Source organism: Somniosus microcephalus, chromosome 1 (genome assembly GCF_052327205.1).
Source record: "Somniosus microcephalus isolate GS21.2 chromosome 1, FLI_Smic_1.0, whole genome shotgun sequence".
Classification (NCBI taxonomy): Eukaryota; Metazoa; Chordata; class Chondrichthyes; order Squaliformes; family Somniosidae; genus Somniosus; species Somniosus microcephalus.
The window spans coordinates 417,905,040-417,931,838 of NC_140987.1; the positions used below are offsets into that span (position 1 = coordinate 417,905,040).

The 26,799-nt window shown below is 45.4% G+C and overlaps 1 protein-coding gene across 5 annotated transcripts in view; it reads right to left on the reverse strand.

Annotated features, from left to right (window-relative positions):
- The window catches only part of gria3b (glutamate receptor, ionotropic, AMPA 3b), a 549,936-nt gene that overhangs the window by 203,698 nt on the left and 319,439 nt on the right, over positions 1–26,799 (reverse strand). For all 5 annotated transcript variants that reach the window (XM_085999489.1, XM_085999481.1, XM_085999457.1 and 2 more), the window contains exon 8: positions 3,038–3,142. In XM_085999489.1, the coding sequence (XP_085855615.1) occupies positions 3,038–3,142 (105 nt within the window). The remainder of the gene's footprint in view (positions 1–3,037; positions 3,143–26,799) is intronic.

Below are 26,799 nucleotides of genomic sequence, written 5' to 3' on the forward strand. Positions count from 1 at the left end.
CAGCACAGGAGGCCGCCATTTGGCCAAAAAGAGCTATCTAGCCTAATCCCACTTTCCAGCTCCTGGTCCATAGCCCTGTAGGTTACAGCACTTCAAGTGCATATCCAAGTATCATATAATGAATTTTCTTTTGTAATTTTTCATTAGAATATATGATGGTGATGATTAAATAGTTGTAACAGTAATTAAAACCTTTCCTCTCGTCATTGCACTGATTCTTGTGGGGGTACAGTTCGATGGGTACTGTCGCCATCCAAAGTGATCACTCTTTCAGTGAGCGTCAGGAGGCTATTTAAGGCAAATGCCTGTGAAACACTGTTTGTTTGAGCGACCATTTAATTACTTTACAGCTATTGTCTATGTAGTCATAGAAACCAAGGTCATGGGCTAAGAATTAAACCTATTTTAGTTAGTAAACAACTGGATACGCTAGAAAAACATATTCATGAATCTCATTTCACTAGCTGTGATAGGCTTACAGTAATCTGTAACTAAAAGTTCCAATACTTCCCAAATTCTTCTCAATTGTACTGCTGTTAACCATGATGACTCCCAGAGCCTTGTAGACGTGTTAAGAAAGGAGACAGCAGGGGAGTTGCATCTACTGGCGACAGGACTAAGGGAATAAGTGTGGGAAAGCTTTGCAGCAGCAACAGCAGAAAGGACGAAGTGCTGAGCGTCTTGGCAGGAAGGTTACAAGGAGGAAAGCACAGCGAGCAATACTTGCTGAGACGGAAAGGCAAAGACCGTGCCGTGTCCAACTGCAGTAAGACACACCAGGAAAAAATTGGTCCCTGTTGCATCTTTTTTTTTGGGCTCAAAATTCATGTTGGTGGGGGGGAGGGGGGCAACCATTTACCGGGCACAATCTCCCGTACCTGATACCAACCCCACCCCGCTCCTCCCACCCCAGAGAGCTCCTCCTGGTTTCACAACAACTCTGTGGGCTTCTGCCTGCTCGTACTCAAAACCTTCCACTGTTTGCCTCGCCCCCCACTTCCCCACCCAGGACTTATCCGCGAGCCAGCATGGCATCTGAGCCAGCTGATTTTGAGAAAGCCCCAACCTCCACACTGATCCTGAACACGGGAGCTCCCCAGGGTTGTGTGCTCAGCCCCCTTCTGTACTCCCTGTTTACTCACGATTGCGTGGCCACGCACAACTCCAACTCCATCATCAAGTTTGCTGATGACACTGCCGTTGTAGGCCTGATCACAGATGGTGATGAGACAGGCAACAGGGAGGAGGTAAGAGCCCTAGTAGAATGGTGCAAGTACAACAACCTCTCCCTCAACAACAGCAAAACAAAGGAGATGATCGTGGACTACAGGAAGTGGCAGGGGGAGGGACACACCCCAATCTACATCGAAGGGGCTGAGGTGGAGAGGGTCAGCAGCTTCAAATTCCTGGGTGTATTCATTACGGAGGACTTAACGTGGTCCCATCACATCGACGTCGTAACCAAGAAGGCATGCCAATGCCTGTTCTTCCTTAGGAGACTGAAGAAATTTGGAATGGCCCCCCAGATTCTCACCAACTTCTACCGGTGCACCATCGAGACTATCCTGTCCGGCTGCATCACTACCTGGTATGGCAACTGCACCGCCACAGACTGCAAGGCTCTACAGATGGTAGTGAGAATCATCAAAGATGCGAGCCACCCCAGCCACAGCCTCTTTGCCCTGCTCCCGTCCGGTAAGAGATACCGAAGTATACGGTCTCGTACCAGCAGGTTTCGAAACAGCTTCTACCCCCAGGCCATAAGACTCATGAACGAATAATTTATTATTATTTATTACTGTTGTTTTATTTATTATTACTGTATTTCTATTAGTATTTTTATTATTGCTATGCCATATTTATTCCAATGTTGGGGGGACTCGTAAAAATCAACATTTCATTGTGTAGTACACATGTCTGCTGCATATATGACAAATAAAATTGAATTGAATTGAATTGAATTGAATTGGGTGTCCGAATGGTGCCAATTAAGCGTCCGAGTGCAGCTCTCCAGTTTTACGAAAATGAGGCCCAGTTTGCAGCGAGCCTCAGGCCTCCACTGTCGGGTGCATGTCCGAGACGCGCTGCTCACTTTGCACCGGAAGCCAGCGCAAAACCAATTTCTCGGCCATATTATCCCGCTTAAAATGTGATCTGACGTTGATAATTTTATCACTGTTAACTGATAGCTCTTCATTACTCTATCACAAGAAAAAAGGTCTGAGCCAGTATAGCTCGTCACAAAGCAAAAGTTCCATTTCCCATTGCACAGCACAAGTCCACGGGGGAAGAATGTCGCACTAATAATGATTCAGTTATTGCTATGAATAATACATTTCGACCACCAAGGATCAGATGCATATGCTCACCCGCACAAGATACATTTAAAGCAAAGAAAATACAGGTAGACTATCCTGTGTCCGAAAACCTCGGGACCAGCCGTGTTTCGGTTTTCGGAAAATTTCGGATTTCAGAAGGTATTTTATAAGACTGGGAAATTTGTCGGGGGTGGGGGTCGGCGGGGGGTCGGGGTCGTCGGGGGGTCGTCGGCGGGGGGTCGGGGGTCGTCGGGGGTCGGGGTCGGCGGTGGGGGTCGGCGGGGGTTGGGGTCGGCGGGGGGGGTCGGTGGGGGGTCGGGGTCGTGCGCCACTCTGGTCATGTCGTGCGCACGACTTACGCTGAACGAAAAAACCTTCGGTTTTTAGAGGGTTTCGGTTTTCGGAAGTTCGGATAAAGGGTAGTGTACCTGTAACAACTTTTTTGGATTTTTTTCTTAAAGAGCTAATGGGGTAGAAATTGCAGAAGAACTCGCTTGTGATTTGCAGGGCAGGTGAATAGGTGGGTGAATAATGGTCATTTTGGCAAGACACTGGTAAGCACCCATGGAACTAGACCCAGCATGGGTCAATGCCCACAAGAGAGAAAATTAGCAGACTAAAAAAAAGCCTGTAAATCTTTGAATTCAATAAACCCAAATGTCAGAAACATCATCATTTGTGGAAAGCTTAACAAGCAGGCCTGCTTTATTTTAACTTACCTTCCGAGGCCCAGTAGGTCTTAGTTCATAAACATCTATGGTGTAGTTTGATCTGCGTCCATAGTTGTCAAACTGTAGGTTGCCAGTCAGCCCTCGGCCTCGTACCTGCACACACAGAATAACAAATGTAGAGTGACATACTGGTAATGAAATTGTTTCATTTGAGCAGAGGAAAACAAATCGAAGATTGGACAGTCATGAAAGATGCCTGTGGGCAGGCTGGAGAAGATCACCACAGTGTTAGGGTCCTGGAACTCGACATGCCATTTACTGCAATAGAAAATAGAATGGATCTGTCTTATGTATAATTGTTGCTGCCGATAGTAATGGCTCCATTTTAAATTTATTAAATTAAGCTGAAAATTATGTCTTCTCCAGACAGTGCAGAGATTATAAGGTAGTCATAAAAAAGTAATTCAAAGAAAATGCTACTACAGCTAGCTCACTAAAGAATGACTCCCATCACATCTTTTTAGAGATGACCTGATGAGCAGAACTTGAAGGCACGTGGAGGACTGGAGATACAGAATATTGCACACGCTCTTTTTACCTATAAAACTGCATTCCTGAATATAAGGTTTTATCCTCTGGGAAATATTCTTTTTCTCTCCTCACACCTTTCTCCGATGAGAGAATCATTGATAGAACCCAACCCTCTCCCCAGTCTATCTCCAGTGTGAATACAGCTTTAAATTTGCCAGAGTTTATACACTTGACGGTGGTGGCTGCGAATGGAAGAAAGGGGTTACTGGGTGGTTTGTGGGTTAGACACTGCTAATTCACTTCTGAATCCTGGGTTCAATAGCCAGCCCAGATTGTTAGGATGAAAGTCTCTTCCATCTGTTGGCTGGAAGGGATCTGCATGAAATTAGTCTGAATCCTAGCAGGCATGTGCCCTTAAAAAAGCTAGCTCCATCTGGCATTAAACTGACAATGTCACTCAGAGAAGCAAAATTAGGTGTGGGAAATTGAAAAATACCACACTTGTACAGTAGGAGATGCTCCTCTGAGGACGTAGCATTTTGTTGGAGCAGATTACAGGGAGCTTAACTCTGCTACTAATTATGTTATAGCTAACCAGGGAGTGCTCAGTGCTGACACAAGTTGCCCAAAATTCCTCAGCATGAACATCCTTCACTTTGAAAAGCATAAAAAATGTTGAAGAGAAGGTGGTTGCAAATAGCTGCAAGTATTGAGTTTCCAATTGAAATAAAGAACTTGCATTTATATAGCACCTTTCACAACCTCCGGATGTCCCAAAGTATTTTACAACCAATGAAGTGCAATCACTGTTGTAATGTAGGAAATGCCAATTTGCACACAGCAAGGCCCTACAAGTAGCAATGAGGTAATGACCACATAATAAGTTTTAGTGATGTTGGTTGAGGGATAATTTGCTGGCCAGTACACCAGGAGAACTCCCCCACTCTTCTTCGATTAGTGCAGCGTAATCTTTTACGTCCACCTGCGAAGGCAGACGGGGCCTTGTTTTAATATCCCACCTGAACGACAGCACCAACCACAATGCAGAACTCCCTCGGAGCTGCCCTGAAGTGTCAGCCTACATTATGTGCTCAAGTCTCTGGAGTGGGACTTCTGACTCAGAGGTGAGTGTGACACTGCTGAGCCACAGCTGACACCTAAATGACGGTGAAAGAATACTGATATTTAATCAGTACCTAGTAAGTATCAGGACCATGTTACTCAACCATGAGGAACTTGTTACAGACAGCAGACAATTCTAAGTGTAATTGATATCTATCAGTTTAGAGACTTTCTAAATAATCAATTCATTGAAAAGTTATTTAGTGCTTTATCTAATGCTTTTTTATTATGTTTTTTGGTTTATGTTATTTAAATATTTCAAGCCATTTTGTCATACCATGTTGAATACAATATTGTGGTACCAGTGCTGTGGCAAAACAGAAAAAGGTTATGCACAGGTAAAACATGAATTACATACATTTTCTGGTGTTCTTTAATTCTACTATATAATATTCAACATCAGAAACTAAAAAAAGATTTTATACAAATTCTGTGCATATTCTGTTAGCCAATGAAATGTCAATACTCAAAATAGCTAATAAAAATTCCATCCAATTTTGATCTGTAAAATCGAATGCAAGGCCATTCTTTTCAACAGCGCTCAACAAAGCTGTTTATAAACTCTCATGGTTTTAGGCCAGTGTTGCACCAAAAGAAAAACTACAAATGTTGAACATCTGAAATAAAAGCAAAGAAATGCTGGAGTTATATAAAAAATACACTTGCCTTTATATAGTACCGTTCACATTGAAACAGCTCAATGCGTTTCATACAAAAGTCAATTCATCATTTTTGAAGGGAATGACTGTTGTTATGTAGGAAAACACAGCAACTATTCTGAGTCAACGACATCCTACAAAGCCCTGCTTTATGCCTCAGAGACATGGACCATGTACAGCAGGCACCTCAAAGCACTGGAGAGGTACCACCAATGCTGCCTCCGCAAGATCCTGCAAATCTATTGGCAGGGTAGGCGCACCAACGTCAGTGTTCTTGCTCAGGCCAACATCCCCAGCATCGAAGCTTTGACCACGCTCGATCAGCTCCGATGGACGGGTCACATCGTCCGCATGCCCGATACGAGACTCCCAAAACAAGCGCTCTACTCGGAGCTCTGACACGGCAAGAGAGCCCCAGGTGGGCAGAGGAAAAGCTTCAAGGACACCCTCACAGCTTCCTTGAAAGAGTGCAACATCCCCACCGACACCTGGGAATCCCTGGCCCAAGACCGCACAAAGTGGAGGAGAAGCATCCGGGAAGGCGCCGAACACCTTGAATCTCTTCGCCAGGAGCAAGCAGAAGCCAAGCGCAGGCAGTGCAAGGAGCGCACGTCAACCCAAGCACCCCACCCACCCGCCCCTTCAACCACCGTCTGCCCCACCTGTGACAGAGACTGTAGGTCCAGCATTGGACTCATCAGTCACCTGCAAACTTATTTTTAATGTGGAAGCAAGTCATCCTCGGTTCCTGAGGGACTGCCTAAGAAGAAGACAAACAATAATGAGATGAATGGCCAAACAATCTGTTTTTTTAATGGTGCCGGTTAAAGGAGGGATGTTGGCTAGGACATCGGGAGAACCCCTGCACTTCCTTGAATTATGCAATCTGATCTTTAATGACTATCTAATGTGACCTCCATTTCGAGTCCCTTCCAAAGGTTGAAATATGAATTCAGATGAAGGATCTCGGCCCAAAACGTTACCTTATCTTTTCTTTTGATACTGATTGAGCTGCTGTGTATTTCCAGCACTGTCTATTTTTGATTTTACTGTTTTGTGCAGTTTGAATTAAAATCTGAACTGATTCGTTATTTAAAAAAAAAAATTACAACATCTATTTTAGGAGATTTAAAGAAAAGTTCATAGCATGTGGGAACCTGGAGTTTCAATTTACTGATGCACTGATCTCCCAAGGCCCTTCTTCCCACTTTGCTTCTAATTTTAATATCCAGCCTTCTGTTGTCTATGTTCTTTTGGAGTTACTTATGTCATAAATTATATGGCTTCATTTACTTTGAATCATGGAGTGAAGCACAACTCATGTACAGCTTATTTTTAGCTCCGTAAAAGATTTTAATTATTGTTTTCAAAAAATTAAACTTTTGTTTAAAATATTTAATTTATTGTAATTTCAACTCATTTTAAAAATGTGATGGGTTTAAAAAAAAATTATTTAATGTTTTTCTGTGTTTTTGGGGTGATCTCCATTCATATATTTGACAGTTCTATCTGTCAAGTGTATGAATGGAGATTCCCTTCTCCTATTGGCTCCCCATGGCCCACGTGATCCCATGCGAACTGCATGCGCCGCTGGGATACCTGGGCCCTGCGCATTTCGAGTTTGGAGAGGCCCAGGAGCGGAAGTGTCTGGACCTCGGGAGCCCTCAGGTAAGTTCGTAGATGTTTTCCAGATCGGAGGCCTCCGCACGCAGGAAGCCTCCGATCGGAAAATACAGGACAATATTTTTGGTACAATACCACTTAATGAGGTAGATTTTAAACTTTCTACCCTAGTGTTGCAGGTCGGTCGCCAGTTATAGAAATCAATAGAAATGGAAACCGAGCGGTTTCTAGAATGGGCAGCAAATCCGCAACACCCGGGCGGCAAATTGAAAATCTACCTCGATAATGCCTAAAGTCATGGCCTCATTGGTGAGGATTATATTAATATTCTTTATTTGTCCAACTCAAAAGCCATCAATAAGATCAGTTTTGAACTTTTTTGTGTCAGTTTCATGTTCATCAAGGTTTTAGGAATGGAACATTCTCCATAGTGGCATCAAACCTGCCCAGGTCAGGTCAGTATGGTTAGATGCAAATGTAAAGCATCCTCTGTCCTATCAATCTGTCTCAGTCCTGACCTCCAAATGCACCAGCCATCTCCCACACCAGGCACTCTGTGTCCTCTCTGAATAAGATCGCCAGTTAGTATTAAATTAGGAATAGTTTTGGACTGTTTAAAGAAGGAAATGAGACCAAATTCTTTTCACATCAAACCCTTACAGTGAGCAAACAAAACTTTTCTCTCATCAGCTCGGTCTGGATTCAGAGGTCAAAGGCCATTATCTACCGCAATGTATACCCAGTTGTCCAGTGAAATTAGATTTTCTGAAAAAATTAGAAAATCATTTATTAAAAGTTATATTTTATTTAAGATAAAAGGATACTTTTGGAAGAATGCTGAAAAAATAATTCATTTTTAATTATATTTTATTATCTACTCCCCCTCCACCCTCCTTAGGTATTTTTGTCCCTCACATAATCCCATAGGCAAGAGAACAGGAAGGAAGTAGGTTGTGTTTATGAGAGCTTATGACATTTACTTTGGCTCGGCTTCTTTGCTGAGCAAAAGCTACTGTATTTAAATGAGCAACTGATGGCTTCGCATTTATTGAGGTAAAAACGAATGCCAGTGGTGGGCCATGTGGTGTGTTAATGTGTCCACATGCTTCATCACTGAGCAGTGGTGTAGCTAGCAATTAGAAGTTTGCACGCATGCCAGCCAATCTGTTGTCTCCTCCTTCTCCCTGTTCTAGCATTGCCAGGACTTGAGTACAGACAACACTTTGTGAATATTAACATTAGTGCTGCTTCTTAGCCCCTGGATCAGTGTAAAAGATAATGGCATCGTCAGCATGCGATTATTAATCTCTCTAACCTCTACCGTCCTTGATGCTGAAATATATTTATACTCAATTAGGCACAGCATGTATGGCTTCCTACAGCCATGCCACAGAGTGACAAAACTTGGTTTTGTTCTTAAAGCTCCCTTACTCTCACCTGGGGAGGAGATGTGCTTGGAGGTTACGTACTTCTCCACTTGGAGGGAGAGGAATTCAGAGGATTTGTTAGCTTAGCTGATCCTATGTACCTTTGAAAATCTGCTTCCAGAATATTGCTGTCAATGGCCTGGAATCAGGTTTCCTTCCTGTTCTCTTGCCTATGGAATTATGTGAGGGACAAAAATACCTAAGGAAGGAGGGTGGAGGGGGAGTGGGGGGTGGGGAACAATAAAAATGGGAAAGGGAATTGGGAGCCATTAATCTGTTGCTGAAGTTTGCTCTATGTATGTGGTTCATAAAGCTACAAATAAACATGTAAACAAGTAAATACTGTAATGAGAAAAAGCCATTTAGAAGTGAAATCAGTTCCCTCCACATAATGCAGAAGTTCAGCAACTATCTTCTCAAGGCAACCAGGGATAGCAACAACAACTTACATTTACATAGCACCTTTAACATAGTAAAACGTCCCAAGGCGCTTCACAGGAGCATTATCGGAAAAAAATTTGACACTGAGCTACATAAGGAGGTATTAGGACAGGTGACCAAAAGCTTGGCCAAGGAGGTAGGTTTCAAGGAGCATCTTAAAAGAGAGAGAGGTAGAAAGACAGAGAGGTTAAGGAAGGGAATTCCACGCTTAGGGCATAGAGAGCTGAACGCATGGCCGCCAATGGAGAGGTGAAGGAAATTGGTGATGTACAAGAGGCCAGGATTAGAGGAACGCAGAGTTCTTGGAAGGTTGTAGGGATGGAGGAGATTACAGAGATAGGGAGGGGCAAGGCCATGGAGTAGTTTGAGCATTTAAAATTTGAGGTGTTGCTGGACTAGGAGCCAATGTAGGTCAGTGAGCACAGGGATGAAAGGTGAATGGGACTTGGTGCGAGTCAGGATACAGGCAGCAAATCTTTGGATGAGTTGAAGTTTATGGAAGGTAACAAGGGATGGGCAATAAATGCTGCCTTGCTGGTATTACTTACCTCCTGAGAACAAATAAACAAAAATGTTTATCATGCACCTTACCCAACCCTAAGGAGAGATTCGTCAATTTCTCCCTCCCATAACGGCAAATCAAGTGAAACTTCAGAACCTCTATCCAACCCTACATCCCACATTATTCATATTCCCCCTTTATTGCTATTTGGTTAAAGTTTTAATATTACATAGAACTAAGAAGGGAGGTGTTTTCTAAAGCTGCAGTTATACTGCCACTTTTGCATTTCTGTGAAGTGGAAACCCCTTTGCAGCAACATAAAACTGTGTTTACAGTCAAACTGGCAATCTGTCACCATGTAGCCGAAGAACTGAAACATTCGGCAACTGTGTATTTCCAGTTCACAGGTAACAGTTGTTCTGGACCAATGAACATTTTATGTGTGCAGATAGCACCCTCTGGTGGTGGTTATTGTGTTAACAGTTTGTATGCTGGAAAGGTCATCTGATCTTTCTTCCTGTGTGAGGTCATTTGACCTTTGTTCCTTTCTTCCTGTGAGAGGTCATTTGACCTTCCTACCTTTCTTCCTGTTGACCCCAGGAAGCAGTTTTGCTAGGAAGAACCTGACTTGAGTAATGGAGAATCTGCCATGAGAGGTTCCATTCACAATCCAATGTAATCTGATTTCATATGTTAGGCCAAGCGCAATATCTGTGAGTATCTTTGTTCCTTAGCATAATAGCAACGTTGTCAGAGTAATATTTTGATAATACTATGTTTATAAAAGGTTAATATTTGATAGTTATAGAAGTTAGTCCAAATGTTATTTATACAATTAGTCTATTCTACTGTTGTAAATATGTTTATATCTTATGTAATATCGAATGTATAGTACTCAGTTTATGTACAAAACATACTTTGTCTTTGTTTACAGTTTCACAAATTTGTTCAAGTAAAGCTTCAAAACAGCAACCGGCTTCAGAAGAATTATTTTTGAATGAGTGTTTAACTTGCTGGATAGCTAGATAGGAGCACGTCTAGCGCGGCCAGTACAGTGAAAAGATATCAGTGAAAAGATATAAGTGAAAAGATAGCAATACGGCTAGCAGTGAAAAGATATCAGTGAAAAGATATCAGTGAAAAGATGGCAATACGGCTAGCTGTGATGAGTGGAGCAGCAGGAACTCAGAGTGAGCCTTAACCTCGTAGACCACACCTACCTCACATCAACATGTCAGAAGTTAATAACGAAAATGCTTTGCAGCGAGGAGAAGACCTTAAACAGGCAGATGAAACTGTAGAAGGTGACAATCGGTCTATAAGCTCCGGTTACGTCAGATCGCAAGCTGGTTCACGGTCATCAGGTGGTTCTAGAGTAAGTGTGACCATCGCCAGAGCATGGGCTAAGCTAGTAGCAGCTCAAGCCAGAGCTGCGCATGCGAAGAGTGAAATAGAAATAAAAGTAAGACAGGCCCGTCTCCAAGCTGAACCCCAAGCTGAACAGGCCCGACTCCAAGCCGAACAGGCCCGACTCCAAGCTGAATTCCAAGCCGAACAGGCCCGTCACCAAGTTGAACGCCAGGCTGAACAGGCCCATCACCAAGTGGAACGCCAGGCTGAACAGGCCCGTCACCAAGTGGAACGCCAGGCTGAACAGGCCCGTCACCAAGTTGAATTCCAAGCGGAACAGGCCCATCACCAAGTGGAACGCCAGGCTGAACAGGCCCGTCTCCAAGCCACATTAGACGCTTTGCAGCAACAAAAAGAGATAGATGCTGCATTAGCCGAGACACAAGTATTCAAGGCAATTTTGGAGGGAGCTGATCTCGAGACAGCTTACAAACCTTTAATTCCCGTTTCGCGGCAGAGTCGACGACAGCGCACCATAGATTACGTGAGCGACCATGCCGACATACAGTTTACAGGAGAAAGGGATGGAGGCCCGCACATCTCTACAGATGCAAGCACTTCATATAACATGCCACAAGTTGCCAACCAAGGTCAAAGCAGACGGCGTGCCTCAAGCCGCAGAGTCTCCCCCAGCAGAACGGAAGACACGGTGCAAAGGAATAGGACGCCGAATAGAGAAAGTCAGAGGCAAATCCCCTCTCGGTTCCTTGAGACCCCCAACAGAGTCCCTAGCCAAGGCAACCCTGGCATAGGTCCCAGCACCTACGACCTCGCCAAATACCTTGCACGCACCCAGCTGGTGACTTTGGGGTTAATCAAGTTTGATGACAGGCCGGAGAATTATCGGGCTTGGAAGTCCTGCTTCCACGATGCCATATCAGGCTTAGACCTGTCGGCAGGAGAAGAGCTCGGTCTCCTTATCAAGTGGCTCGGCCCAGAGTCCGCCGGACAGGCCTGCAGGATAAAAGCGGCCAATGTGGGACAGCTGTCGGAGGGGTTGGAGAAGGCTTGGGCGAGGCTGGAAGAAAGCTACGGCTCGCCCGAAGCCATTGAAAGGGCTCTCTTTGAGAGGTTGGAGAACTTTCCGAGGTTGACGAGCAAGGAACCCCAGAAGCTCCGCGACCTTGGAGATCTGCTGTCGGAACTCGAAGCCGCAAAGCAGGACGGCTACCTACCCGGTCTATCGTACTTAGACACTGCCAGAGGGGTAAGTCCCATCATTGAGAAGCTTCCATTTAACCTGCAGGAGAAGTGGATAACGTTTGGATCAAAGTTCAAGCTAAAGCACAACGTGGCGTTCCCACCATTCTCGGCATTTGTTAAATTCATCCGTAAAGAAGCCAAAGCCAGGAACGACCCCAGCTTCAACTTCTTCTCCTCCCACCCAGCACTTGCCAGAAGAGACAAGTTCGACAGACATGGAAAGACACCAATATCTGTCCACAAAATGCAAGTGTCCTCAACTGAGCACACAAAGATTCAGAAGAAACCTGAGGATATGAGCAAACAATGCCCTATCCACAACAAGCCCCATCCTTTAAAGAAGTGCAGAGGCTTCAGGGAGATGTCCCTGGAAGATCGGAAACAATATCTTAAAGAGAACTCTATATGTTTCAGGTGCTGCTCGTCCACGAGCCATCTCGCCAAGAACTGCAAGGTGGATGCAAAATGCACTGAATGTGAAAGTGATCGGCACGTTTCAACACTACACCCAGGCCCAGCTCCTTGGAAGTCAGAGACGCCTCCTCCCGCATCAGAGCACGGCGGGGAGAGAGAGGGAGTTGCTGGTACGGAGATTACATCCAGGTGCACCGAGGTGTGTGGAGAAGGAGTGAGCGCAAGAGCGTGCTCCCAGATATGCCTCGTTAATGTGTACCCTGCAGGATGTCGCCAGGAATCTGAAAAGATGTATGCCATACTAGATGAACAAAGCAATCGTTCTCCAGCAAGATCCGAGTTCTTCAACATCTTCAAGGTCAAAGGAAGTCCGTCGCCTTACACGCTGAAGACGTGTGCTGGACTTTCAGAAACAGCCGGCAGGAGGGCCTGCGGTTACGTTGTTGAGTCAGCCAACGGGAAGATTAGTCTCCCCCTTCCTACACTCATCGAATGTAATCAAGTCCCCGACAACCGTTCTGAGATTCCCACTCCGAATGCAACTCGTCATCACCGTCATCTGAGACGCATTGCAGACGAGATCCCACCTCTTGACCCAGATGCAAGCATACTTCTGTTGTTGGGAAGAGACATCCTGAGGGCACATAAGATAAGGGAGCAGATCAACGGTCCACATGACGCCCCTTTCGCCCAAAGGCTAGACCTCGGCTGGGTCGTTGTTGGAGATGTGTGCCTCAAGGGCGCTCACAAGCCATCTCAGGTGAGCACACTCAAGACTTCCATCTTGGAGAATGGTCGTCCAAGCTACCTTACCCCATGCAGTAGTCAGATCCGAGTGACAGAGAAGTTCAGTCATACGGCTCAGCCTCAGAAAACCCCAGTGCTGATCTCCGCAGACAGCACACAGATGATGCTCACTGGAGAGAACCCGGGTCAGTCAGTCTTCTGTCGCACTGCCAACGACCACAAACTTGCTCCATCGATCGACGACATGAAGTTCCTCCAGATTATGGACAATGAGGTCTCTCGTGACAGCTCTAACAGCTGGGTTGCACCCTTACCCTTCCGGAACTCCAGACGACGGCTGCCGAACAACAGGGGGTATGCCTATAATCGTCTTAACTCACTCCGTCGCACACTAGAGAAGAAGCCAGAGGTGAAAGCACACTTCCTAGAATTTGTCAAGAAAATGCTTGTCAACGATCATGCAGAGATAGCTCCTCCACTCCAGGAAGGCCAAGAGTGTTGGTACCTCCCTTCCTTCGGAGTCTATCACCCCAAAAAGCCGGAACAGATCCGCGTGGTGCTTGACTCCAGTGCACCATATCAGGGCGTCTCTCTCAACGACGTACTCCTCACAGGGCCCGATCTTAACAACAGCCTCTTGGGAGTGCTCATGAGATTCAGGAAAGAGCCCGTCGCCATCACTGCCGATATCCAGCACATGTTTCATTGCTTCGTGGTGAGAGAAGACCACAGACACTTCCTCCGCTTCCTGTGGTATTGGGACAATGACCCCAATAGAGACATTGTGGACTACAGAATGCGTGTCCATGTCTTTGGGAATAGCCCATCCCCTGCTCTCACCATATACGGACTAAGGAGGGCTGCCAAGGAAGAAGACGATGACTTTGGCAGTGATGTGAGAGGGTTCATCGAACAAGAGTTCTACGTCGACGACGCACTGAAGTCATTCCCGACCGAAGCAGAGGCCATCAGTACCCTCGGACGAGCCCAGGAACTACTTGCACTATCCAACCTCAGGCTGCATAAGATAGCCTCTAACAGACCAGCAGTGATGGAGGCATTCCCCCCTGAAGATCGTGCTAAGGACGTCAAGGGCCTAGACCTACCCCCTCACAGCAGTCTACGGAAGCTGCATCCTATCATCGACACAGACGGACCGTCTCCGAGGTGGTTCTTCTTTTGTCGCCAGAGGACTCCAGTGACAAGTAGAGTTCGGACTATGTGGAGTCGTTAACGACCCCAGACGGGGAGTGTTCTGGACCAATGAACATTTAATGTGTGCAGATAGCACCCTCTGGTGGTGGTTATTGTGTTAACAGTTTGTATGCTGGAAAGGTCATCTGATCTTTCTTCCTGTGTGAGGTCATTTGACCTTTGTTCCTTTCTTCCTGTGAGAGGTCATTTGACCTTCCTACCTTTCTTCCTGTTGACCCCAGGAAGCAGTTTTGCTAGGAAGAACCTGACTTGAGTAATGGAGAATCTGCCATGAGAGGTTCCATTCACAATCCAATGTAATCTGATTTCATATGTTAGGCCAAGCACAATATCTGTGAGTATCTTTGTTCCTTAGCATAATAGCAACGTTGTCAGAGTAATATTTTGATAATACTATGTTTATAAAAGGTTAATATTTGATAGTTATAGAAGTTAGTCCAAATGTTAGTTAGTTATACAATTAGTCTATTCTACTGTTGTAAATATGTTTATATCTTATGTAATATCGAATGTATAGTACTCAGTTTATGTACAAAACATACTTTGTCTTTGTTTACAGTTTCACAAATTTGTTCAAGTAAAGCTTCAAAACAGCAACCGGCTTCAGAAGAATTATTTTTGAATGAGTGTTTAACTTGCTGGATAGCTAGATAGGAGCACGTCTAGCGCGGCCAGTACAACAGTATTTTCTGGTCTCTTTGGGTGGACAGTAGGACACTGGTGAATAGAATCATAGGGGGAAAAATTCGGTTGCTAAGAGGGTGCTAACCGGGCGCAAAGCAACTAGTGCCCGGTCGCGGCGATGTTAGCTCCGCTCGTGAAATTGACCAGTCGTTTTGCGGTGGCGCTAAACACTACCGCCATGTTCTCCTGTGTCCGCAGATCGTGACGTCAGTCAAGCGTGCAATGCCCTGGTAGCACCCCAGACTGGATATTGAGTCGCGCCCCCTGCCTTAGCGCCTGTCACTAGCAATGACAGGTTGAGGGGAACGTTCTCAAGTCGGGAAGGGGCTGGGGGAGCACTATTTAAAGGCAGGTGCTTCCTGCCTTTTCTTGTTGGCAAAATTTTTGGTTTTAACGCTGTTCTAAGGAGTTTTGGCCCTCAGCACCACTTTAGAGGTTCCTAAATGTCGAGCTCTTTCCCTGGGCCTATCCACTAGTGCTTCCACACAATTGCTTTTGATGTCTCTCCAGGCCGAGATTCAAGGCTGCAATGAGCAGGATGTGGCTGGCCAGCAAGATGGCCCCTCCCCTTTAAGAACTGGATGGCGCCAGTCTGTCTGGCTTCCATGGTAATGGACATCGCCTGAGCTTCGGTAGCGTTCTGAGGTAGCACCTCGCTCCCTGAAGGTTGCGCCTTAAGAGAGGTGTGTAGCGCTTGACTTAGTGCTCAAATCAACTCCAGGGGGCGATAGAGGCGAATTTTGCAGTCAGAGGTGATAATTAGCGCCGGGTGCTAAACTTTGCGCCTGGCCGACATTGGCACCCCAAAATGGGCGACACCGAATTTTTCTCCCATAGAATAGTACAGCACAGAAGGAGGCCATTTGGCCTATCGAGTCTGCAGCTGGCTTTCAAAGAGCAACCCAGTTAAGTCCCCCTCCCCTGCTCTTTCCCCATATCCCTGCAATTTTTTCTCCTTCAAGTAATTATCCAATTCCCTTTTGAAGGCTAATATTGAGTCTGTATCTACCACCCTATCAGGCAGTGCATTCCAAATCCTAACCACTCATTGCATAAAAATGCTTAGCACTGCAGCTCAGCAACAAAGCATATTGAAAACCCTGGGGTAGAGTTTCTGCTTTGGGCGCAATCGGTGATCCGGGCTCAAATTGCGCCCAAAATTGCACTAGTTTTGAGTTTTTTTAACTTAAGTTTCTGCTCAAATGCATTTGCATATTGACGAACATATAATCTGCTATGAACCAGAGCAATCGGGCAGCGTTTTAGAATGTAATTAGAAAAAAAATTGTTGCTTTAAAATATATTGCTTGATATATTTAAGAGTAGTAACTTGGGTCCAGTTTGATTAATGCAGCTGGAAATGGGTTTATCACATAGCATTTTTAATAAGAGTGTCTAGTCCATCACCTGATTTTAAATAACTGAAAATGACTTTAAAAAACTATACAGAACCATTTGCTAGTTATGTTGGTGTACAGCAGTCAGCTTCTTAGTAAATAAAAAAAATTATATTCAAAAGTTTTTAAAATGCACCTATTGGTGTTCTTGCTCCCAAAAGCACCAGCTTAATTATGAGCCTCCTCAAAGGTCCGCAAACGAACGCGATTAGCGAAAACTCGCAATGGTGATTAATTCAATCTGGGAGCGTGGCCAGATTCTAGCTCGATGTTTTTAAACTAGTGCAGAAGATTGCGGAAACACGATTTGTGCTGGACGGAATTTGTGCTTGAAATTCCTCGAGCTTTCGCGCTGGTTTGGTCGTTTAAAAAAAAAAATTCATTGATGGGATGTGGGCGTCACTGGCTAGGCCTGCATTTAGTGCCCATCCCTAATTGCCCTCGAGAAGATGGTGGTGAGCCGCCTTCTTGAACCGCTGCAGTCCACATGGTGTAGGTACAACTGAGTGGCTTGCTAGGCCATTTCAGAGGGCATTAAGAGTCAACCACATTGCTGTGGGTCTGGAGTCACATGTAGGCCAGACCAGGTAAGGACAGCAGATTTCCTTCCCTAAAGGGCATTAGTGAACCAGATGGGTTTTTGCAACAATCGACAATGGTATCATGGTCGCCATTACTAAGACTAATTTAAATTCCACCAGCTGCCGTGAATTGGTTGAATTGCACTAAAAAAAAACCCAGCGCAACCTAGCAGAAACTCCAGGCCCGTGTTTCTTTTTGTACCTCTAACCATGTACTGTATATTCAGCAACATTTCATGCTTAAGTATCACTTTCAGTTTCAATGATTCCATCACCATGGCAATAGTCGTAATGCATCCTGGCACCCATAATCAGCTTTGGAATGGCTAAAAAAGATTCAAGAAATCTAAATGATAGTTTAGCTATGCGGCTGCTACGCACTCAAACACAAACTGGCCTTGGATTAGTATGTGCAGTATAATTGTAGCCTAAAAGTTGTATTTAAATAGAGATATAAATATAACAACCATTCACTTCAATGGAACAGACTGTTGTGCTATTAATAACATTTTCCCTGCTGTGATTCAACTGGTGCCATTGACACGATGACATTAGATTCAAAATCCGGCCACACATTTACAAAATCGGGGATCCAATCCCTGACCTCTAGGGGTGTCTGATCCCAGTGCAGGGGGTCCGATCCCTGACCCCTAGGGGTGTCTGATCCCAGGGTGGGGGGTCCGATCCCAGGGTGGGGAGTCCGATCCCAGGGTGGGGGGTCCGATCCCTGACCTCTAGGGGTGTCTGATCCCAGGGCGGGGGTTCTGATCCCAGGGCGGGGTTCCGATCCCTGATCCCTAGGAGTGTCTGATCCCGGGGGGTGGGTCCGATCCCAGGGCGGGGGGTCCGATCCCTGACCCCTAGGGGTGTCTGATCCCGGGGGGGTGGGTCCGATCCCAGGGCAGGAGGTCCGATCCCTGATCCCTAGGGGTGTCTGATCCCGGGGGTGGGTCTGGTCCCAGGGCGGGGGGTCCGATCCCCGACCTGGGTGGGGTGGGGTTTGTGATAATAATAACTTCCGGGAAGTTATGTCATCACTTCCTGCGAACTGTGAACTATGAACTTGGTACATACATCACTTCCTGTCATATGTCACTTCCTGTTGGACTGGTAGAAATACTGAACTATTCAGTATTGTAAGAGGCTTCTACCAGAGGCATGGTGAAGACCTCTCTTGTATATAGTGTGTTTATAAGTTGCTTAAAGCTTACTTTAAAGTTACTTGATGTGTGAGACTCCTTTTTCTTACATCAGGGTTTGTATGGGGCGGGCTGATGGTAGGGGTGCTTGGGGGCTGGGGCGAAGCACTCAAGGATTGCTCCCCGAGGCTGCCCTTGCTGCAGCTACTGGGACTCCCAAGGCCCTGAAACCCCAGCTGGCCACAGTTAAACCTGCACAGCAGTTTAAGTCAGAGGCTTCCAGTCTCATTATACTATTTAAAGTGCCAACCCACCTCCTGGGAGCGGGTTGGCTGTCCGTCCCCGTCCCTCCTCCGTTAAACCCAGAAGTGGGTGGGTTGGAGGTGGGTTGGGGTCGGGATTCACATTTTTAATACTTTATTCTTCCACCCGACTCCAACCCACCCATTAAAAAAAAAATTCCCCCCCATTGTCTAAGCTTTGTGCAGGAGAAAATAATTACCTTTGTGGGAGAATTTATTGGTCATTTTCAAACGTGCAACATAGATTACAAGTTCACAGTCACCATTATTTGGAGTACTGTGTAAAATTCTAGATGTTACACCTCAAAAGGCACATACATAGACTGGAGAGGTGTAAGGAAAAGCAAAAAGAATAATCCCAAATATAAAGAGGGTGAGCTACAAGGAAAGCTTAGAAAAGCTTAGCATCAATAGTCTAGAGACAAGGTTAAGAGGGAGACCTCATTGAGATATAAAATGAATAAACAATATAGATATAAGCAGCAAAAAGCCATGGGGGTTCCACCAGACTCCTGCAATAATTACAGTGGAATCGCTGGAACCAATGAAAAACAACATGGACTCGTTTGTGCCAGATCTTAGCCATTTCTGGAATTTCTTGACGAGCTTTATAAGGGATGGAACCTCTGCCTGCTCCTTCCAAGGCTAACAGATGAGGGTGGTGACTCCTTATACCAGGAATTCCGCCTCCCTGGCTTAGTCTGGACCTAGTCATAGAGTCATAGAAACATAGAAGGTAGGAGCAGGAGTAGGCCATTCGGCCCCTCGAGCCTGTTCTGCCATTCAATGAGATCATGGCTGATCATCCAAATTCAGTACGCTGTCCCTGCTTTCTCCCCATATCCCTTGATCCCTTTAGCTTTAAGAAATATATCTAACTCCTTCTTCAATATATTTAATAAGTTGGCCTCAACTACCTTGTGTGGTAGAGAATGCCACAGGTTCACCACTCTCTGGGTGAAGAAATTCCTCCTCATCTCAGTCCTAAATGGCTTACCCCTTATCCTTAGACTGTGACCCCTGGTTCTGGACTCCCCCGCCATCGGGAACATCCTTTCTGCATCTAGTCTGTCTAGTCCTGTTAGAATTTTATAAGTTTCAATGAGAACCCCTCTCATTCTTCTAAACTCTAGCGAATATAAGCCTAATCGACCCAATCTCTCCTCATACGTCATTCCTGCCATCCCAGGTATCAGTCTAGTGAATCTTCGCTGCACTCCCTCCATGGCAAGAACATCCTTCCTCAGATAAGGCGACCAAAACTGCGCACGATACTCAAGGTGTGGTCTCACCAAGGTCCTGTACAACTGCAGTAAGACATCCTTGCTCCTGTACTCGAATCCTCTCGCTATGAAGGCCAACATATCAGTTGCCTTCTTAACCGCCTGCTGCACCTGCATGCTTACCTTCAGCGACTGGTGCACAAGGACACTCAGGTCTTGTTGCACATCCCCTTTTCCCATTCTATTGCCGTTCAGATACTAATCTGTCTTCCTGTTTTTGCCACCAAAGTGGATAACCTCACATTTATCCACATTATACTGCATCTGCCATGCATCTGCCCAATCACCCAACCTGTCCAAATCATACTGGAGTTTCTCTGCATCCTCCTCACAGCACACACGCCCACCCAGCTTTGTGTCATCTGCAAACTTGGAGATATTACATCTAGTTCCCTCGTCTAGATCATTAATATATATTGTGAATAGCTGGGGTCCTAGCACCGATCCCTGCTGTACCCCAGTAGTCACTGCCTGCCACTCGGAAAAAGACCTGTTTATTCCAACTCTTTGCTTTCTGTCTGCCAACCAGTTCTCTATCCGAGTCAGCACCTTACCCTCAATCCCATGTGCTTTAACTTTGCACGCCAATCTCTTATGCGGGACCTTATCGAAGGCCTTCTGAAAATCCAAATACACCACTGGTTCTCCCTTATCTATTCTACCAGTTACATCCTCAAAAAATTCCAGTAGATTAGTCACGCATGATTTACCTTTTGTAAATCCATGTTGACTTTGTCCGATCCTGTCACTGTTTTCCAAGTGCTCTGCTATTACATCTTTTATAATGGACTCTAGCATTTTCCCCACTACCGATGTCAGGCTTACCGGTCTATAATTCCACGTTTTCGCTATACCACCTTTTTTAAATAGTGGGGTTACATTAGCTACCCTCCAATCTATGGGAACTATTCCAGAGTCTATAGAATTTTGGAAGATGACCAGCAATGCATCTACTTTTTCTAGGGCCACTTCCTTAAGTACCCTAGGATGTAGATTATCAGGCCCTGGGGATTTATCGGCCTTCAATGCCATCCCTAACACCATTTCCTACAAATACTGACTTCATTCAATTCCTCCCTATGTTCCCCGACATCTCTGGAAGACTATTTGTGTCCTCCTTTGTGAAGACAGAAACAAAGTATGTATTTATTTGGTCTGCCATTTCTTTGTTCCCCATTATAAATTCCCCTGATTCTGACTGCAAGGGACCTATGCTTGACTTCACCAATCTTTTTCTCTTCACATATCTATAGAAGTTTTACAGTCAGTTTTTATGTTCCCCGTAAGCTTACTCTCATATTCTATTTCCCCCCTCTTAATTAATCCCTGTGTCCTCCTTTGCTGAATACTAAACTGCTCCCAATCCTCAGGTTTGCTGCTTTTTCTGGCCAATTTATATGTCCTCGCCTTGGATCTTATGCTATCCCTAATTTCCCTTGTTAGCCACGGTTGAGTCACCTTTTTTGTTTTATTTTTATGCCAAACAGGGATGAACAAATTCTGTAGATCATCCATGCGATCTTTAAATGTTTGCCATTGCCTATCCACCGTCAACCCTTTAAGTAATGTTCCCCAATCCATCCTAGCCAACTCATGCCTCATACCATCGTAGTTTCCTTTATTTAAATTCAGGACCCTAGTCTCTGAGTCAACAACGTCACTTTCCATCTTAATGAAGAATTCTATCATATTATGATCGCTCCTCCCCAAGGGGCCTCGCACAACAACATTGCTAATTAATCCTTTCTCATTATATAATACTCAGTCTAAGATGGCCTGATCTCTAGTTGGTTCCTCGACATATTGGTTCAGGAAACCATCCCTATACACTCTAGGAATTCCTCCTCCACAGTATTGTTACTAATTTGGTTAGCCCAATCTATATGTAGATTAAAGTCACCCAGGATAACTACTGTGCCCTTATTGCATGCATCTCTAATTTCCCGTTTAATGCCATCCCCAACCTCAGCATTACTGATTTCTCTGCCTTCCACTTTTGCTTTTCTCCTTCCTGTCTTTTGTTTCTATCCTTGCTTCCCTTCCCTCTGTCTCCCTGCACAGGGTCCCAACCCCCTGCTATTTTAGTTTAAACCCTCCCCTACAGCACTAGCAAACACTCCCCCTAGGACATCGGTCCTGGTCCCGTCCAGGTGCAAACTGTCCACCTCCCCCAGAACCAGTTCCAATGTCCCAGGAATTTGAATCTCTCCCCCTTGCACCATTCCTTTAGCCATGTATTCATCTGAAATATCCTTCTATTTCTACTCCGACTAGCACGTGGCACTGGTAGCAATCCTGAGATTACTACCTTTGAGGTCCTATTTTTTAATTTACCTCCTAACATCCTATATTCAGCTTTTAGGACCTCATCCCGTTTTTACCTATATCATTGGTACCTATATGCACCATGACAACTTGTTGTTCACCCTCTCCCTCCAGAATGCCCTGCAGCCACCCCGAGACATCCTTGACCCTTGCACCAGGGAGGCAACATACCATCATGGATTCTCGTTTGTGGCTGCAGAAACGCCTATCTATTCCCCTTACAATAGAATCCCCTGTCGCTATAACTCTCCCACTCTTTTTTGTCCCATCCTGTGCAGCAGAACCACCCATGGTGCCAGGAAGTTGGCTGCTGCTGCGTTCCCCCGATAAGCCATCTCCCTCAACAATATCCAAAGTGGTATGTCTGTTTGAGAGGGGGATGGCCACAGGGGACCCCTGCACTACCTGCCTGCACCTACTACTCTGCCTGGTGGTCACCCATTCGCTTCCTGCCTGTGCAGCCTTTACCTGTGGTGTGACCAACTCCCTAAACTTACTATCCACGATGTCCTCAGCATTGTGAATGCTCCAGTATGTATCCATTCGCAGCTCCAGTGCCGCAATGCGGTCTGTCAGTAGCTGCAGCTGGATACACTTCCCACACACATGGTCATCAGGGACACAGGAAGTGTCCCTGATTTCCCACATAGCGCAGGAGGAGCATGCCACGGGGCCGAGCTGTCCTGCCATGACTTACCCTTAAATCAAATCAATACCACTAATTACACTACAATTAAATGATATACTCAAGGGCCCTTGGTTACTAGCACTCCCCAATACACAACAGAGACCTTAGAAACTATAACCACAAAAATTAAGACCTTCTAAATTTTATAAACTATTAATCTTAACTGTCAAACTATAGAGTATAAATACTCACTTGGCCATACTCACCCAATCAGCTGCTTCCTCTTGCCCGCGTCACTTTTTGAATCATGACGTGGCTCTGGAACGCTGCCGCTGGTCTGTGGGATTGGTAAGCCTCTGTAAAAAAGCCCGCAAAAGTGAGTTTAAGTACTCACTGTACCTCCGCTCTCTGCTCCTCCCGACACCGGCCTCTGTAAAAAAGCCCGTGAAAGTGAGTTTAAGTACTCACCGTACCACCGCTCTCTGCTCCTCCCGACACTGGCCTCTGTAAAAAAAGCCCGCGAAAGTGAGTTTAAGAACTCACTGTAACACCGCTCTCTGATCCTCCCGACACTGGTCTCTATCTACAACACAGAAAGAGGCCCATCGGCCCATCATGTCCACGCCGGCCTTCAAGCCCTATCTATTCTAATCCCATTTTCCAGCACTTGTTTCGTAGCCTTGTATGCTATGGCGTTTCAAGTGCTCATCTAAATGGTTCTTGAATGTTGTGTGGGTTCCTGCCTCTACCACCCTTTCAGGCAGTGAGTTCCAGATTCCAACCACCCTCTGGGTGAAAAAGTTTTTCCTCAAATCCACTCTAAACCTCCTGCCCCTTACCTTGAAACTATGCCCCCTGGTTATTGACCCCTCTACTAAGGGGAAAAGTTCCTTTCTAGCTACCCTATCTCTGCCCCTCACAATTTTGTACACCTCAATCAGGTCTCCCCTCAGCCTTCTCTGCTCTAAGGAAAACAACCCCAGCCTGTCCAGTCTCTCTTCATAGCTGAAGCGCTCCAGCCCAGGTAACATCCTGGTGAATCTCCTCTGCACCCTCTCCAATGCAATCACATCCTTCCTATAGTGTAGCGATCAGAAATGCACACAGCATTCCAGCTGTGGCCTAACTAGCATTTTGTACAGCTCCATCATAACCTCCCTGCTCTTATATTCTATGCCTCAGCTAATGAAGGCAAGTATCCCATATGCCTTTTTAACCATCTTATCTACCTATCCTGCTGCCTTCAGGGATCTATGTACATGCACACCAAGGTCCCTCTGATCTTCTGTCCTTCCTAGGGTCCTGCCATTCATTGTGTATTCCCTTGCCTTGTTAGTCCTCCCAAAATGGATCACATCACACTTTTCAGGGTTAAATTCCATTTGTCACTGTTCTGCCCATCTGACCAACCTGTCTGTATTGTTCTGTAGCCTGAGGCTTCCCTCTTCGCTATTTACCACTCCACCAATTTTCGCGTCATCTGGCTTATCTACCTGTCCTGCTGCCTTCAGGGATCTATGTACATGCACACCAAGGTCCCTCTGATCCTCTGTCCTTCCTAGGGTCCTGCCATTCATTGTGTATTCCCTTGCCTTGTTAGTCCTCCCAAAGTGCATCACATCACACTTTTCAGGGTTAAATTCCATTTGTCACTGTTCTGCTCATCTGACCAACCTGTCTGTATCGTCCTGTAGCCTAAGGCTTCCCTCCTCGCTATTTACCACTCCACCAAAGCCAGCAAAGAATAACTAAAAGATTAATTAAGAAAGGGAAGGTAGATTATGAAAGTAAGCTAGCAAAAAATATAAAAACAGATAGCAAGAGTTTCTACAGTTATATAAAATGAAAAAGGGTGGCTAGAGTGAATGTTGGTCCCTTAGAGGACGAGACCGGGAAATTAGTGGTGGGGAACATGGAGATGGCAAAAACGCTGAACAAATATTTTGTATCAGTCTTTACAGTAGAGGACACTAAAAATATCCCAACACTGGACAAACAGGGGGCTTTGGGGGGGGGGGGGAGGAGCTAAACACGATTAAAATCACTAAGGAGGTGGTACTCGGTAAGATAATGGGACTAAAGGCAGATAAATCCCCTGGACCTGATGGCTTACATCCTAGGGTCTTGAGAGAAGTGGCGGTGGGTATTGCGGATGCATTGGTGGTAATTTTCCAGAACTCCCTGGATTCAGGAAAGGTCCCAGCAGATTGGAAAACTGCTAATGTAATGCCCTTATTTAAAAAGGGAAGTAGACAAAAGGCTGGAAACTATGGACCAGTTAGCCTAACATCTGTGGTTGGTAAAATGTTGGAGTCCATTATTAAGGAAGCAGTAACAGGACATTTGGATAAGCATAATTTAATCGGACAGAGTCAGCATGGTTTTATGAAGGGGAAGTCATGTTTGACAAATTTGCTCGAATTCTTTGAGGACGTAACAAACAGGGTGGATAAAGGGGAACCAGTGGATGTGGTGTATTTGGACTTCCAAAAGGTATTTGACAAGGTGCCACACAAAAGATTACTGCACAAGACAAAAAATCACAGGATTGGGGGTAATATACTGGCATGGGTGGAAGATTGGCTATCTAACAGAAAACAGAGAGTTGGGATAAATGGTTCATTCTCGGGTTGGCAATCAGTGACTAGTGGTGTTCCACAGGGGTCAGTGCTGGGACCCCAACTCTTTACAATCTATATTAACGATTTGGAGGAGGGGACCAAGTGCAAAATATCCAAGTTTGCCGACGATACAAAGATTGGAGGGAAAGCAGTGAGTGAGGAGGACATAAAAAACCTGCAAAACGACATAGACAGGCTAAGTGAGTGGGCAGAAATTTGGCAGATGGAATATAATGTTGGAAAGTGTGAGGTTATGCACTTTGGCAGAAAAAAATCAAAGAGCAAGTTATTATCTAAATGGAGAGAAACTGCAAAGTGCTACAGTACAAAGGGATCTGGGGGTCCTGGTGCATGAAACACAGAAGGTTAGTATGCAGGTACAGCAGGTGATCAGGAAGGCCAATGGAATCTTGGCTTTTATTGCAAGGGGGATGGAGTATAAAAGCAGGGAAGTCTTGCTTCAGTTATACAGGGTATTGGTGAGGCCACACCTGGAATACTGCGTACAGTTCTGGTTTCCATATTTAAGAAAAGATATACTTGCTCTCGAGGCGGTTCAGAGAAGGTTCACTCGGTTGATTCCGGAGATGAGGGGGTTGACTTATGAGGAAAGGTTGAGTAGGTTGGGCCTCTACTAATTGGAGTTCAGAAGAATGAGAGGCGATCTTATCGAAACATATAAGATTGTGAGGGGGCTTGATCGGGTGGATGCGGGGAGGATGTTTCCACTGATGGGTGAGACTAGAACTAGGGGGCATAATCTTAGAATAAAGGGCTGCCCTTTCAAAACTGAGATGACGAGAAACTTCTTCACTCAGAGGGTAGTAAATCTATGGAATTTGCTACCTCAGAGAGCTGTGGAAGCTGCGACATTAAATAAATTTAAAACGGAGATAGACAGTTTCCTAGCTGATAAGGAAATTAGGGGTTACGGGGAGCGGGCAGGGAAGTGGACGTGAGTCTAGGTTCGGATCAGCCATGATCCTATTGAATGGCGGAGCAGGCCCGAGGGGCCGTATGGCCTACTCCTGCTCCTACTTCTTATGTCCTTAGGAACTTACTGATCATACCTCCTACATTTATATCTAAATCATTAATGTACACGACAAACAGCAAAGGACCCAGCACTGATCCCTGCCACTGGACACAGGCTTCCAGTCACAAAAACAACCTTCGACCATCACCCTCTGCCTCCTGCCACTAAGCCAATTTTGGATCCAATGTGCCAAATTGCCCTGGATCCCATGGGCTCTTACCTTCTTGGCCAGTGTCCCATGCGGGACTTTGTCAAAAGCCTTACTGAAGTCCATGTGGGCTACATCAACTGCACTACCCTCATCCACGCACCTAGTCACCCCCTTGAAAAATTCAATCAAATTGGTTAGACATGATCTCCCCCTGACAAAGCCATGCTGACTATCCTTGATTAATCCTTGCCTCTCCAAGTGGAGACTAATTCTGTCCCTCAGAATTTTTTCCAATAATTTCCCTACCACTGATGTTAGGCTCACTGGCCTGTAATTCCCTGGTTTATCCCTACTACCCTTCTTGAATAA